General features: G+C 48.9%; 2 protein-coding genes across 3 annotated transcripts in view; both read left to right on the forward strand.

Moving 5' to 3' along the window:
* Window positions 1-15,107, forward strand: part of LOC111150683 (tenascin R) — a 200,689-nt gene that overhangs the window by 148,317 nt on the left and 37,265 nt on the right. The window contains exon 10 of the mRNA XM_022508231.1: window positions 225-410. Coding sequence (XP_022363939.1) covers window positions 225-410 — 186 coding nt within the window. The remainder of the gene's footprint in view (window positions 1-224; window positions 411-15,107) is intronic.
* Window positions 11,595-13,772, forward strand: LOC111150684 (heat shock cognate 71 kDa protein-like). 2 transcript variants are annotated; one of them, XM_022508234.1, is made up of 2 exons: window positions 11,595-13,047; window positions 13,504-13,772. In XM_022508234.1, the coding sequence occupies exons 1-2, from the start codon at window positions 11,661-11,663 to the stop codon at window positions 13,599-13,601; spliced, it is 1,485 nt and encodes a 494-aa protein (XP_022363942.1). In that variant the 5' UTR covers window positions 11,595-11,660; the 3' UTR covers window positions 13,602-13,772. The 2 variants fall into 2 exon arrangements, with proteins under 2 accessions (XP_022363942.1, XP_022363941.1); XM_022508233.1 differs by having other exon boundaries at window positions 11,595-13,772.

Raw genomic sequence — 15,107 nt, forward strand, 5'->3', positions numbered from 1 at the left:
GAATGGAAGTGGAGCAAGCATAACTCTAACTCCCATGTAAAAATCTCCAAACCACCCATGGAATCTGGTGGAACAAAAGTTCAAGGGCAGCCCTGGGGTTCAATCAAAATAGGAGCCAGAGGGTCAGGAGATGGGGGCTCTCACCCCCAAACTTACTAAACCTCAACATACATGACAAATGCACATGATCCCATGTGATTTTGGTGATGACTGACTCTTTTTAGAGATTGACGCCCCCAAGAACCTGCGGGTGGGCTCGCACTCGGCAACCAGCATTGACCTTGAGTGGGACAACAGCGAAGCAGAGGTCCAGGAGTACAAGGTTGTGTATAGCACCCTGGCGGGTGAGCAGTACCACGAGCTGCTGGTCCCCAAGAGCTTCGGTCCAACCACCAGAGCCACCCTCACAGGTGAGTACACCCTGGCTCCAGGGGCACGTTGGCCCCTGAATCCACACCCTCACCACCCTCTCCCCAGCCCACCCATCTCCCATCCAGCCACTGCCAGACCCCACTCATCCAGTCTTTCAAGTACCTGTCGCATCTACTGCTCTCCATTGTCTGCTGTCACCTGTCCGAAACTACTGCAGGTCTCCTCTTAATCACTGTGAAGAGCCTCTGCATTCTCTCCTCACCCAACCATGTGCTCTTCACACCCTCAGTGATCTCGTCAACGATGCTGTCCCATTCCACACACGTTGTGGGGATTTCCCATTGCTCCTGGGATAACCCCCAACCCTCGCGTGGCCCGCATCCTCTGGTCTCCCCTCTTCCTTGCACCTCCCAGTACTCCCCCTGCTCCAGGACCACAGGTCTGCATCGATGGTCCCTGAATCACCTTTTCCCTGCTGCCACGCGGCTTGGCACATGCCGCTGCCGCCACCTGTCAGACTCTCTCATCACCCTCTTCGCCCAGTTATGCCTGCTTCCCTGGTTCCCTTGTCACTTCCTGGGGAGCCTGTGCGGTCCCCAGATGAGGTCAGGTCATCCTGTCCTGCTGTCTCATCTCACTGGTGACCCCTGCCCTCACAGCACCATTCAAGTTATCACTGTGTGCTTGTGGGTGTGATTGCCCCATCGTCAGTCTCCACCCTAGATCTAAAGCTCTGTGAATGGGACCATATTTAATTTTGTTCATTGTCTCCCATGTGTCCAGAGAAGTGTCTAACACTAGGTCCTAGACAAGTGATGAGTGGATAGATGGGTGGATGGGTGAAGGAAAGTGCAAATATTCACTATGGGGCATAGAATACAGAACGGGGTGAAAGCCTGCTCATGCTTATGCACCCCATGGAGAGTCTGAGTTAGTCTTGAGGGCAATGGGGGGTCATTGAGAGATTTTTAAGGAAGGTGTGAAATGACTCCAAACATGCAGCTGCAGTGTGGGGAGCTGGGGGAGGGGAGCAAGGTCAGGGGCAGAGAAGGGTCAGGTGGCCCTGCTGGAATCAGAGGGCGAGCTGGTGATGGCACAGTCGAAGTCAGCGCCCTAGGTCACCATGCCACTTGGCTGGGGAGCACTCCCTGTCCCCATGGGGATGGGGGCCCCAACCAGTGCTCCTCCCGGGCCCTTAGACATGCCCATCCAGGAAAACCTGCCCCCTGGACTTCACTGAAAATGTGAGCCATGGTTTCCAGGTCAAGGACCGTACAAAGCAGCCACACAGGGACCACTAGCGTGCTCCCGGAGATGCTGTTTAACTTGTGTCTTGGCTTCCTGCAAATCATTTGCCGTCCTGGTAGACAAGGCATACATAGCACAGAGTGCATAGAGTAAACAAGGGCAGAATCAGCAAAGCTGTTTTCCTCCCAGACCGCCTTGCAAAATGAGGCCAGTTAAAGTAAATATAATAAATGCTTTTTCCAGACAGACGCACTCCTAGAAGCCCAGCAAGGAGATGGAAAGATATGCTGACCAAGCAGGTTAATGGGGGTGAATTAAACACAGCAGGAACACACCAGCTGGCGTCAAGGCCTCTACAGAGAGATGGAGACATTCGCAAAGATTAAACCAAACAGAAAAAAACAGAAATGATACAGGAGGGAACTGAGTCTAAGCACAGCCCATCCCTGCCTAGAGCCCCAGGCTGATTTGGCAATTAGCAGTTTACAAAAACGATGGCTAGTTGTTCAGATGGAGGCTATGCCATAAAATCATGAGTGATATAGAGAAGAATCCAGTCACATCCTCATTCCTATGTCCCATGGCTGGCAAAGAAGATTCTACATTCATTGATCATCTGCCTTATGTCAGCCCCTCTCACGTAATCATGGCTTCTTTAATCTTTACAACGATCTCATGACAGAGGTTGCCATCCCCATTTTATGGATGAGGAAATCAAGGCTCAGAGAGTTTGGAGACCTGCCCAAGCTCACAAAGCCAGCAGGGGGCCCAGCCCCTTGGAGACTTGCCAAAAGCCTCCCATCATATGGCTGGTCCTGTTAAGATCTAAAATGTAAGGGACGGTCAAGACCTAAATCGTGTAGACTTAATACAGAATGGACAAAGTTTTATTGAGGAGTGGGCTTAGCTTGGCCAATTATTGGGTTAGGGCCAGGCTTGTGAAATAAAACTATAAATATATATTATACATAATTATCCTGGGGAACTCACTGCTGGGGAGATTTATAAAGGCAAATCGCTTTATGTGATTTAGGAAGGAATTATAGGCATGTGAGGAAATCAAGGATGTCTCTACTTGCTGAGATGCGAATTACAAGGGTTGTTGGCTCTCTTGCTGTGGTGTCTGGGGGAAGAGAAGAACCAGCTGTGAAAGAGGGAGGGCAAAAGGAGGGAGACGTTTGATCCCCACTCTAGATAATTTGTGTTCTTTTCCCTCACTCCCCAGCTTGGACACGAAAAAGGAGAGGTTTTCAGCATCCGAGGCCTGTGCTGGGTGGTGTTTTGTTTTGTTTTCTGGCTCCAAACAAGTCATCTGTTTGCATGTATAAAGCGAGACCGGGGCTGTGGGAGGGAAGGGCATTTCAGGCTCACCTGTGGTAGTTTGTCCCTGGCCAGAAAGAGAAGGTAGAAACCTCCCGCTCTCGCCATCCCCACCTTTCCTATCTCCTTGTCAAGAACAACTAGGGAACCCACAATACAGAGAACGAATTGGGGGTTGCAGGGGTAGGGGGTTGGGAGGTGAAGTGGGAAAAATGGGTGAGGGCAGTCAGAGGCACAAAATTCCAGTTATTAAATAAGTCATGGGGATGTAGGGTACAGTGTGGGGCCGCCGTTAATAATATTCAACTGTATATATGGAAGCTGCTAAGAAAGTAGATCTTAAAAATTCTCATCACAAGAAAAAAAATTAGAACTCTCTGTGGCGATGGATGTTAACTAGCCTTATTGTGGTGACCATTTCATAGCCTAATGTTGAATTATTACGTTGTACACCTGGAACTAGAGTTGTATGTCAGTTTTATCTCAATGTTTTAAAAGGAGAAAGAGAAATAATAATAATTGAGACTCCTAGCATCAAGTCCCTTTGTGTCTTGCCCCAGTTTTATTTGAATGCTTTGTTTTGTGGGACTTGTTAAGAGCCAGGACTTTGGACCCTGCGTCTGGCCACAGCCGCTTCCTGTGTGATTTGGGACTAATGACTTAACCTTTCTAAGCCTCTGTTTTGTCTTCTGTAAAATGGGTATAATAACCCTTAGCGCGTCATGTCACAATGAAGCTGATGAGGCTTTAATGAGGTCACGTGTTTGATGAGTGTGAAGTAGTCCTTCTCACAGAGCAAGCTTGGTTTGTGGCTGATCGGATGAGGAGGAGGAGGAAGGAGATAGAGGAGGTCTGTGAGCTAATGGCTAATTTCAGACTTCTTGTAATGGGTGTGGCACAGAGTGGAGAACATGACCTTCACAGTGGGGTGCGGGCACCAACAGCAAGGCATGGGAGGGTGCTAGGGGGAGAGGGTTTACAACCCTCTCCCCCGCCAATCCCAGACCCAGCAAATCAGAGCCTGCATCCTAGAAGATTCCCAGGGGATTTGGGTGTCCATTGAGTGGGTGAGAAGTGCTCATTCTGAGAGTGTGGTTTCTGAAGTTGCCCACAAGTTGCCCACTCAGGTTTGAGACCACCTTCAGAGATGTGCCCTTGGGGCAAATTTCTTCAATGCCCCATGCTCCCGTTGCCTGGCCCCAAGGACATTGCGTCTTTCCTCTGCGTTGTTGGGAGGAAGAGATGAAGTCATGCATATCTACACACACCAACGCTGCATGGAGACCAGTTCCTAGAGAACATCCAACAGCAAGGAGACCCTCTCCAGTTTCAAATCCCCACAAAGCTCAGAGTGGTGCCCTGTGCGGCAGCCTGGCCTGTGCCGGGGACACGCTCACACTCCCCGATCCTCTCTCAGCCGACTCGAAGTCCGGCTGTCCAGTGGCGTCTGTACTGACACTCCCTGCAGTAGCCCCCAACTTCTCAGTCGCCCTTTACCCTCTGCTGTGGGCCACCGGCCCTCGCTGACTGTCCGCGCCTCTGAGTCAGGCAGAGGGCTCGCAGCACACGGCCCCCCAGCAAAGCCTCCCCGCGCCCCAGTCCCTCCTCCTCAGCAGCACAGAGGCCAGGCTCAGGCACAAAATGCCAAGCATTTCTTTTCTATTATTCTCTCCAGTCCATGCCCAGCAAATTCCCTCGGGAGTATGAATTTGTTTCTGAACAACAGACTCAGAGTCTGCAATGATTTTTTTTTCCCCCTCTGTTCTAGTGGCTTCTGTGTCCTTAATGATCACTTTTTGAGGCTCAGCCTCTCCTCTGGGATGATGTGTGCTTGGCCTGTGTGCCGGACCCGGAGTCCCAGAGGGATGCTGAGTGTTAGCTATTTTACGGGTGCATCGAGGTACCTCGAGGTTAGAACGAGCAGCACTTACCAGAGACAGGCACCACCACTGCTTTCTGAGTGACAATGGAAAACAATAAACCCTGTAGAAAACTCCGAGTGGAAGGCAGAGGGGAGGGGGGAAGATGTGGGGGACAGTGAGGAAAGAAGGAGATTCTCACCCCTTGACTGGAATTTGGTCAGAAACCCTGCCTCGGACCCATGCAAATGAGAAACCCTGCTCTGTGTCTGAGGGGACCCCTCCCTATCTGTACCCAGAAAGGCCTGTGGCTGTGGTGCTTGGCCAAGAGGGAAAAGGGGTTTGTCCTCAGCCATCTATACATTCTTGCCTGGCGCTCCCCCATGAACGGGCGCCCACACTTGAGGAGCCCTGAGGCCAAGGGAAAGGTCAAAGGAGCTGGCCCCTGCGGCCACGTGAGTGTGGGCTCTAACCCAGCCCCCACAGCCAGTGCATCACATGCCTGAGCAACCCCTTGGGGTGGGGGGTCCCTCTGCGAGCCTCCTGGTGGCACTTCCCACCCACCTGCCGCTCTCTGCCTCATGACTTACACCATCCCCAGACCACAGGCTGCCAGTTGGCTTAGGAACCATTGATTCCCACAGGCATCACGGCACAACACAGGATTACAAGAAAACAAAGGCCCACAGCCAGCCCCACAAGACACACTCACGCCCACAGGCACGCATTCACACACACTCACACACACAAGGCTGACCCTGCAGGTCGGGCGTGTGAGCCACCACCTTCAAGGCCGCGGGTTTTGCGGGGGCCTTGGAACAGAGGCCCCCCCCCAAGCCCGCATTCCCTCCGGGGGACCCAGGGGGGGGGGGGGGGGGGGGTCTAGTGGTGAGAAGGTGGGTTCCTCAAGGTGCAAAGGTAGATGAGCTTGTCCACAGGAGGATTTTCCACAAAGAAATCTGAGCCTCCCAGGGAAGGCCAGCTGGCGAAGCGGGGCCGACCAGGGCACTTGATGTTCACTTCACCCTGTCTGCACTCCCTAATGTGCCCGGGCACAAACACCAGGCCAGGCGCCAGACCTCCAACTCCCTGCAGGCTCTTCTGAGGACGAGGAGGAGTCGGGCAATGGGCCTGTGGCCGGGGCCAGGCTGTGCTCAGCCTCCTTCAGGTGAAGTCACAGCGACTCCAAGTGGCCACTTTGGGAAGGTGCCCTCTGAACAAGGCACCACCTTCCAGGGGCCAGAAAGTGGGGAGTGGGCTGCAGAGACCCAAGAAGAAGAGAGGAGAGAAAGGGCAGAAGCCTCCGCACCCCTCCTCCTCACAGAGCCAGCGCATAAGGGCATCTGTTTCTTTTTCGTGTTAAAGGACTGGGACCAGGGAACCAGGAGAAAAGCCAGGGGGGAAGTTTTCATCTCCTGCTTTGGCTTCTTCAGCGGGAAGGGCTTGTTTACAGAGAAGACCCAGAGAGGGGATGTTCCTATAGGACAGAACGTGATGAGCCATGTTTCTCATTAATCTCATTGGCAACAAGAGAGTTGTATTGAAGAATATTCCTTAGTACTATTATTATTATCTTAATATAGGTTTGTGGTGCCTGTCCTTAAAGTTGGTACACTCCAAAAGCAGGTAGATGTCCTCCAAAGCCCGATTCATTCAGGGAACCTTGGAGAAACATCTACCATGATCCAGGGGGATCCTGGGAGCTTAAGCCCCCATTATACTAAAAAGGAGATTATTGCCCATATGGTGTGATTTCAGGGGTTCTCAGAAAATCCTCTGTCTGTCTCCAAATATTTCCCATCTTTGAAATCCCTAGTACCCAAATTCTGGAACTTCCACTATGAGGGGCCCTATATTAGGTGCCTGGTTTTCACGAATTATTTTATCAGATCTCCCTTTACATCTATTATTATTATTATTATTATTATTATTTACATCTTCTGCCTGTAATGCCCTTTCTCTACCTAAATACCTCTGATCCTTCAAACCCAGTTCAGACATCCCCTTATAAGTCTTCCCAACACTCCCATCACTCTGGCTATGCTGCTTCCATGCGTCATATGTTCCTTTCACTATGCTATGGACTGAATTATATAAAAAATCAAAACCCTGACCCAAGACCCGAGTCTAGTGAGGAGACCAACATGAAAACTAAAGTAACAGTATAGTAACATTATTGCTGTAAAAACTGAGAGATGGACTACAAACCCCTTGGGTACAGGGTCTTCGGGTTGCTCTTCCCTTTGAGAGCAGGTGTCCTGTAAATGCACTAGGGCCAACAAAACCCTCACCCTAGTTTGGAAACCTGAAGGTTCAAAGTTCTCAGGAGACAAGCCCAGGGATTTAGAGATGGAAACGGTCCCTATTTCTATGGGTCCACTTGAACCCAACCAAGCCTGCAGATCCTGGGGGGTCTTTTTCATGTTTTTTCCTGGCAAGAAGGAGCAATCGCAGCTTCTTGGGTCTGCTTGCCCCCACCACTTTCCTGCTAGCAGCAGGAAGCTGGAAGAACAAGTCTCCTCAACAGGGGGAAGTGAGTCATTCTACTTTCATCGCCCACGGTCCTTGCAGTGCAGGGATGAATTTGCTCGTTCCCGCTGATCTTCAGCCCTAACTAATCTCTTCCTGCTCCTATGCCCACCAGAGAATTCTGTATCTCCTGCCCTCTACCTTTCCTAACCTTGGCTAGCTTTCAACGTTCAACTCGAGTCCCTTCTCCAGAAATCTTCCCCTGGCCACTGCTGCCCATGCTGGTCCCATCCCCCCTCTGAAATGGTTTCTTTAGTTAGCAAGCCATGGTGTAGTGCCAAATTCCTCAAATTCCAATCTGCTACTCCACTCCCTTCCACTAGCCTATAAGATTCTTAGGGACAGAGACCATGCTGTAACAGATCAGAAAAAAACAAAGGACTTGAGTTCCAAAGCCAGTTTTACTGTCCATTAACCTCATGACCTCAGTCAAGGAATGGACTTCTCTAAGCCTCTATTTGCTCATCAGTAATGCCCTCCCAGCAGAGCTGCAGGGGAATTAAATGAGATACAAGGTACAACCTCTAAGGAACTATAGTAGTAGTAGGACTCTTGACCATCAGACACTCAAACAAAAATTGCCTTCAATTTCTAGCCCTCCTTTCTTCTTCATTATTCTTCTAGATTACCTAATGCACACAGCTCGGTGCTTGGTATATTGTGGGTGTTCAATAAATAATTTCCTCCTTCAGTACAGATTTCTTCTCATGTCCGTCAGGGAAGGGCAAGGGTGATGTCCATTCAGCTCATCCTGGCATCGCGTGGGCCAGGCACAAAGGAAGCCCTCAATAATGTTTGGTGAGTGAATGAACTGCGTGCTTTTGGGAGTTCAGAGAAGAATGGGCGTGCCATGAAAGAGTTGAGAAAAGCATCAGCCTCCAAGATGAACAAAGGAAGTTCTATAAGGCATGGAGAGTGGTGGTTTCCTCTGGGATGGATGTTCTGAGCTATTGTGCAGCAAAGCAATGGAGCCATTCATAGGCCACCACTTTCGGGAGGTGGATGGAGAGATAAAGGGAGCATTGATGGAGAGCGATGGGGTCTTTAGAAAGTGAGAAATCCCTGGGAGTCCACAGAGGGCTGATGTAGAAGACTGCTGGGTGTGCCTCCGACACACATTTTCTTTTCCAGCAGAACTGTATTTTACCTGCTGGCAAAGAGCAACAATTCACTTGTAGCACAGGAAGAAAGCTACAGGAAATTAAAGGGAAGCAGCAGGCAGGAACCTATAAGTGAGTCCCACTTTCCCATCCCCCCGACAGAAAGCCTGAGACGAGAGCACTTTAAATTCTGCTCTGCCGTTTTCTGGGAAAAGATGATTCCGTTGTAAATTATTGAACATTTCATTTAAGCTTCATAAATAAGAAACTCAGATGAAAACGTTACATGTTAGATCCGTTTGGCAACATATAATTTCTGTCTTACTCCCTCGATCTGTCACCCTTCGTCTACGTCAGAGAATTTCTACTTCGTTCCAGGCAATTGAAGGTTTCAATCAGATGCCTAAGAAAAGTAGTTCATGTCCCAAAGGTAATCTAATTTCTCCAACCGAGGATGTACCTGGGGCTCGCTGAACATATTGACGGAGATAAATGTGTGCTTGGAACAGCTCTGGGGATGTTGCTGTCACGGACTCAATCTAGTGACAGGTACTTCCCCCCAGCCGGGGGGCGGACTCCTCACTGATGGGGACTCCCTGAATCACTGGTTTCAGTGGAGCCAACAGGCATAAGCCTCAGCCAACTGATGACAGGTGTGGCAAGGACCAGCCTGAACGTGCCTGGGGCACACAAAAAAGGACTCAAGATCCTGGAGTAGTCCTCTGAGCCAGATAATAACGCTATTGGCTACTATCGGGGTGGGACAGGCACCGTAGTTCATTTCTTCCTCAAGATGACCTTCCGAGATACACACCATTGCTCTTCCCAGTCTACAGAAACTGAAGCTCAAACATGCCAAGTACCAAAGTGAACGCCTGGTAGAAAGTGGCAGAGCCCAAATGTCAGTGTAAGCACGGCAGACCTCAAAGTCTGCCAGACTTCAACCTTGACCTCCACTGGTGTTAACACCTTAGAGAAAGGAAGAATGAAGGATTGAGAAGTGGATGGAGCTGGTCCAAAAGGGAAAAGAGGGCTGGTTCGAATGCATTCCTCCAAGGGAGCCTGGTCAGTTGACCTGGTGGTTCTGCCATACTCAAGCATGGGGGGAGGGCGTTATTGCATCACTGAACTAAAGCTGTTCTGAGGAGAGGGTGTGGAACCCTCTGGGTACTATGCAGCATTCCCCTTCGTTAAACTGAGCCCTTTGTGGGGTGCATTGGGGGGTGCTGTCGGTCAAGCATCCAACTCTTGGTTTTGGCTCAGGTTGTGATCTCACGGTCATGAGCTCAGGGTCCTGAGACTGAGCCCCACGTCAGGCTCCGCCCTTGGCGGGGAGTGTGCAGGGGATGCTCTCTCTCCCTCTCCCTCTGCCCCACCCCCACCACACACACACTATCTCTCTCTCTAAAATAAATAGATAAGTTTTTTTTTTTTTTAAAAGAAGCCATTTGTTAAGGAAAGGTTGCTCAATGCATTTCCTGTCAAAATCATTCCTATTACTTTAGGGATCCGGGGGAAGTCACAGCTGCTCAGGGGAGTGGATGACATTGAGGACATGATGGAACATTCCACTCCTAAAAGCCCTGAACCTTTGCCTTAGTTTCTTTTTATAATATGATGGTGTATTGGTTTGAGTAGTGCCCTCCCCAAAATTCATGTCCGGCTGGAACCTGTGAATGTGACCTTATTTGGAGATAGGGTCTTTATAGATGAAATCAAATTATAATGAGGTCAAAACAGATTAGGTGGGCCCCAAATGTGATGTGACCAGTGTCTTCATAAGAAGGGAGAAGACAAGGACACACAGGGAGAATGCCCTGTTACAGACTGATGTTTGTGTTGCCCCAAAATTCATATGGTGCAACCATCATTCCCATTGTGATGTTAGGTGATAAGGCCTCTGGGAGGTGATTAGGCCATGAGCAAGGAACCCTCATGAATGGGATTGACACCCTTATAAAAGAGACCCCAGAGGGTTCTCTTGTTCTTTCCACTGAGTGGGAATACAGCAAGAAGATCGCCATCTATGAACCAGGAAGTGAGGTCCACCCAATGTCAAATCTGTTGATGCCTTGATCTTGGACTTCTCGGTCTCCAGAACTGTGGGAAATAAATGTGGTTTAAGCCACCCAGTCTATGGCCATTTGTGGTAGCAGCGTGAGCTGAGACACCATGAGACAACAGAGGCAGAGCCTGGAGTGATGCAGTTACAAGTAAGGAAAGCCCAGGATGGCCGGCAACCACCAGAAGCTGGAAGAGGCAAGGAAAGACGCTCCCCCTTAGAGCCTTTGGAAGGAACCTGGCCCACCAACACATTGATTTGGGCCCTCTAGACTCCAGAACTGTGGGAGAATAAATTTCTGTTGTTGTAAGCCACCCTGTTGTCCTCATTTGTCATGGCAGCCGCAAGAAACTAATGCAGATGGAGAAAAGACTCCCCATCCTACCTCTCACAGGTGGTGGTGAGGGTCAAAGCACATTCAGGTACTTTGAAAAGAACAAATGTACATAAATGCAGAATAGCATGATCATCAAACTGGGGGTCTTGTGGGCCCATACAGAGCCCCACCCCCCACACACAAATGCCTACCAGAAGGACTCAGACTCATCACGGGGTCCCCACAGGTGATGATTTGATCTCGTATTTTTCTACAATCCCACTTCTAGGGCAAATTTGATGCTGGTTTGATGCTAGAATAATGGCCCCTAAAGATGTCCACATTCTAATCCCAGGAACATGTGACTCTATCACCGTACATGGGCGAAAAGGAATTTGTAGATGTGATTAAGTTATCCAAGTGGGGCCAATGTAAGAACAAGTGTTCTTAGAAGAAGGACGCAGGGAGGACACCTGGGTGGCTCAGTCAGTTAAGTGTCTGCCTTCGGCTCAGGTCTTGATTGAGTCCTGGGATTGAGTCCCTCATCCAGCTCCTTGCTCAGTGGAGATCCTACTTCTCCCTCCGCCTGCTGCTCCCCCAGCTTGTGCTTGCTCTTGCTCACTCTCTCTCTCTCTCTCTCTCCCCCTTTTTTTCAAAAAAAAAAAAAAAAACAAAAAAAAAAAAAAAAAAAAAGAAGGATACAGGGAGATCACTCAGAGTAGAAGATGAGGCAGTGGACACAGAGGTCAGCGACAGAAACAGGCTTAAAAATGCTGTTCTGGCTCATTGAACGCGGGGCTACATCTTTGGATTGCTGTTTTCTCAGCCTGAGCCAGGCCCACACATAAGCAACCATGTCTAAGGGACCTGCAGTTGGCATTGATCTTGGCACCACCTACTCCTGCGTGGGTGTCTTCCAGCACGGGAAAGTGGAAATAATTGCCAATGATCAGGGAAACCGGACCACCCCAAGTTATGTCACCTTCACAGACACCGAACGATTGATCGGTGATGCTGCGAAGAACCAAGTTGCGATGAACCCCACCAACACAGTTTTTGATGCCAAACGCCTGATTGGACGGAGATTTTATGATGCTGTTGTCCAGTCTGATATGAAGCATTGGCCTTTCATGGTGGTGAATGATGCTGGCAGGCCCAAGGTCCAAGTAGAATACAAGGGAGAGACAAAAAGCTTTTATCCAGAGGAGGTGTCTTCTATGGTTTTGACGAAAATGAAGGAAATCGCAGAGGCTTATCTTGGGAAGACCATTACCAATGCAGTTGTCACAGTACCTGCGTACTTCAATGATTCTCAGCGTCATGCTACCAAAGATGCTGGAACTATTGCTGGTCTCAATGTGCTTCGCATCATCAATGAGCCAACTGCTGCTGCTATTGCTTATGACCTAGACAAGAAAGTCGGAGCTGAAAGGAATGTGCTGATCTTTGACTTGGGAGGCGGCACTTTCGATGTGTCCATCCTTACTATTGAAGATGGGATCTTTGAGGTTAAGTCCACAGCTGGAGACACCCACTTAGGTGGAGAAGATTTTGACAACCGAATGGTCAACCATTTTATTGCAGAGTTCAAGCGCAAACATAAGAAAGATATCAGTGAAAACAAGAGGGCAGTTCGTCGCCTCCATACTGCTTGTGAACATGCTAAGCGTACACTTTCCTCCAGCACCCAGGCCAGTATCGAGATTGATTCTCTGTATGAAGGAATCGACTTCTATACCTCTATCACTCGTGCCCGGTTTGAAGAATTAAATGCTGACCTGTTCCGTGGCACCCTGGACCCTGTAGAGAAAGCCCTTCGAGATGCCAAGTTAGACAAGTCTCAGATCCACAATATTGTCCTGGTGGGTGGTTCTACCCGTATCCCCAAAATTCAGAAACTTCTCCAAGATTTCTTCAATGGAAGAGAACTGAATAAGGGCATCAACCCTGACGAGGCTGTTGCTTATGGTGCAGCTGTCCAAGCAGCTATCCTTTCTGGAGACAAATCTGAAAATGTTCAAGATTTGCTGCTGTTGGATGTCACTCCACTTTCTCTTGGCATTGAAACTGCTGGAGGAGTCATGACTGTTCTCATCAAGCGTAATACTACCATTCCTACCAAACAGACACAGACCTTCACTACCTACTCTGACAACCAGCCTGGTGTGCTTATTCAGGTGTATGAAGGTGAGCGTGCCATGACCAAGGACAACAACCTACTTGGAAAGTTTGAACTCACAGGCATACCTCCTGCTCCTCGTGGTGTCCCTCAGATTGAGGTCACTTTCGATATTGATGCTAATGGTATCCTCAATGTCTCTGCCGTGGATAAGAGCACAGGAAAAGAGAACAAGATTACCATCACTAATGACAAGGGCCGCTTGAGCAAGGAAGATATTGAGCGCATGGTCCAGGAAGCTGAGAAGTACAAAGCTGAAGATGAGAAACAGCGAGACAAGGTGTCTTCCAAGAATTCACTTGAGTCTTACGCATTCAACATGAAAGCAACTCTTGAAGATGAAAAACTTCAGGACAAGATAAATGATGAAGACAAACAGAAGATTCTTGACAAGTGCAATGAAATCATCAACTGGCTTGATAAGAACCAGACTGCAGAGAAGGAAGAATTTGAACACCAGCAGAAAGAGTTGGAGAAAGTCTGCAACCCCATCATCACCAAGCTGTACCAGAGTGCAGGGGGCATGCCAGGAGGAATGCCTGGAGGCTTCCCTGGTGGTGGAGCTCCTCCCTCTGGTGGAGCCTCCTCTGGGCCCACCATTGAAGAGGTTGACTAAACCAACCTGAGAATAAATAGGTTGAGCATTGTTCCACACACAATATTCAAAGGACCCAAATTTGTAGCAAATTCCATGGCAGTTGTAATGTTAAGCTGCTATAGCAAAAAAACTGGGCATTCTTGATACTTGAATATGGAATATGTGCACAGGGAAAGGAAATAAACACTGCACTTTATAAGCACTATATTGTTAAGTGGAAAATGCAATGTCTTAAATAAAATTGTATTTAAAAATTGACAAAAAAAAAATGCTGTTCTGGGGGTGCCTGGGTGGCTCAGTGGTTAAAGCCTCTGCCTTCGGCTCAGGTCATGATCTCAGGGTCCTGGGATCAAGTCCCGCATCGGGCTCTCTGCTCAGCAGGGAGCCTGCCTCCTCCTCCTCTCTCTCTCTGCCTGCCTCTCTGCCTACTTGTGATCTGTCTGTCAAATAAATAAAATTTAAAAAAAATGCTGTTCTGTCAGCTTTGAAGATGGATTAAGGAGCCACAAACCAAGGGATGCAGGCAGCCTCTAGAAGCCGGGAAAGGCAAAGAAATGATTTCTCCGCCAGAGCCTCTAGAGGCTGCAACCCTGTTGAACCATTTAGACTTCAGACCTGCTGAACGCTGAATTGTACAATAATAGATTTATGTTGTTCCGAGCCACTAAACTGTAGTAATTTGTTACAGCAGCAGCAATAGGAAATTAATATACCAGTCAAGCCAGTTAGTCTGAAAATGAATGTGGGAGAGGATAAGGAAACACCCCCAGATAATTGTAGATATCCTAGGAGGCTCCCAACAATTCTTTGAATTAAACCCCCAAAGAATTTCCCCCAAAGAAGCTTACATCCTTTAGTTGGAGAGTTTTTGCGCCTTTTCCATCTCCAGAGTTCCCCCAGAAGTCATCCTGAGATTGGATCCATAACTTCAAATACCCTGGGGTCTGAATTGCTGACCTTGGTAGGAGCCCACAGCAATGGGGCTTCTGCCTGTGCCTACGTGAAAGGCCTGACCTCCTGTGCTCAGAAAGTCCATCCAGTGTTGCTCCCTAGAAGGGATCCTGGAGTCTCCATATGGCTTCAGTCCCTGCCTATAAAAGGTGCAGTTGATGTTCACACACAATGTTCAAAAAATGCTTTAAAGGCCCAAGTCCACACAATCCCTCTCGATGACACACTCCGCCAATTCTCAGCTTATACAAGGACTCCCTTCACCCATGGTAACCAATCCGAGACTCTAAGTACCACGGGGAGACCTTCCACAGCAGAGCACATTTCTGAAGGTCACCAGCAAGGGCAGCCTGGCTGCCTTCCCGAGATCAGCAGCAAGAAGGGAGCTCTGCATTGAACGCTTCATCCTGTTGACTTGGTATGGACTTTCTACAGTGTAAAATTGGGATTTTGTCCTCGGTAAAATTAGGAGATTCAGGAAGGACTAAATGTAAGATCTGAACAGGAATCTGAGCTCATTGGCTTCCCTCCTTTCTGCCTTTCCCACCACAGACACTCACATGGAATAATGGT

The sequence above is a fragment of the Enhydra lutris genome, unplaced genomic scaffold (assembly GCF_002288905.1).
Source record: "Enhydra lutris kenyoni isolate GAN:26980312 unplaced genomic scaffold, ASM228890v2 scaffoldscaffold24, whole genome shotgun sequence".
NCBI classification, from domain to species: Eukaryota; Metazoa; Chordata; class Mammalia; order Carnivora; family Mustelidae; genus Enhydra; species Enhydra lutris.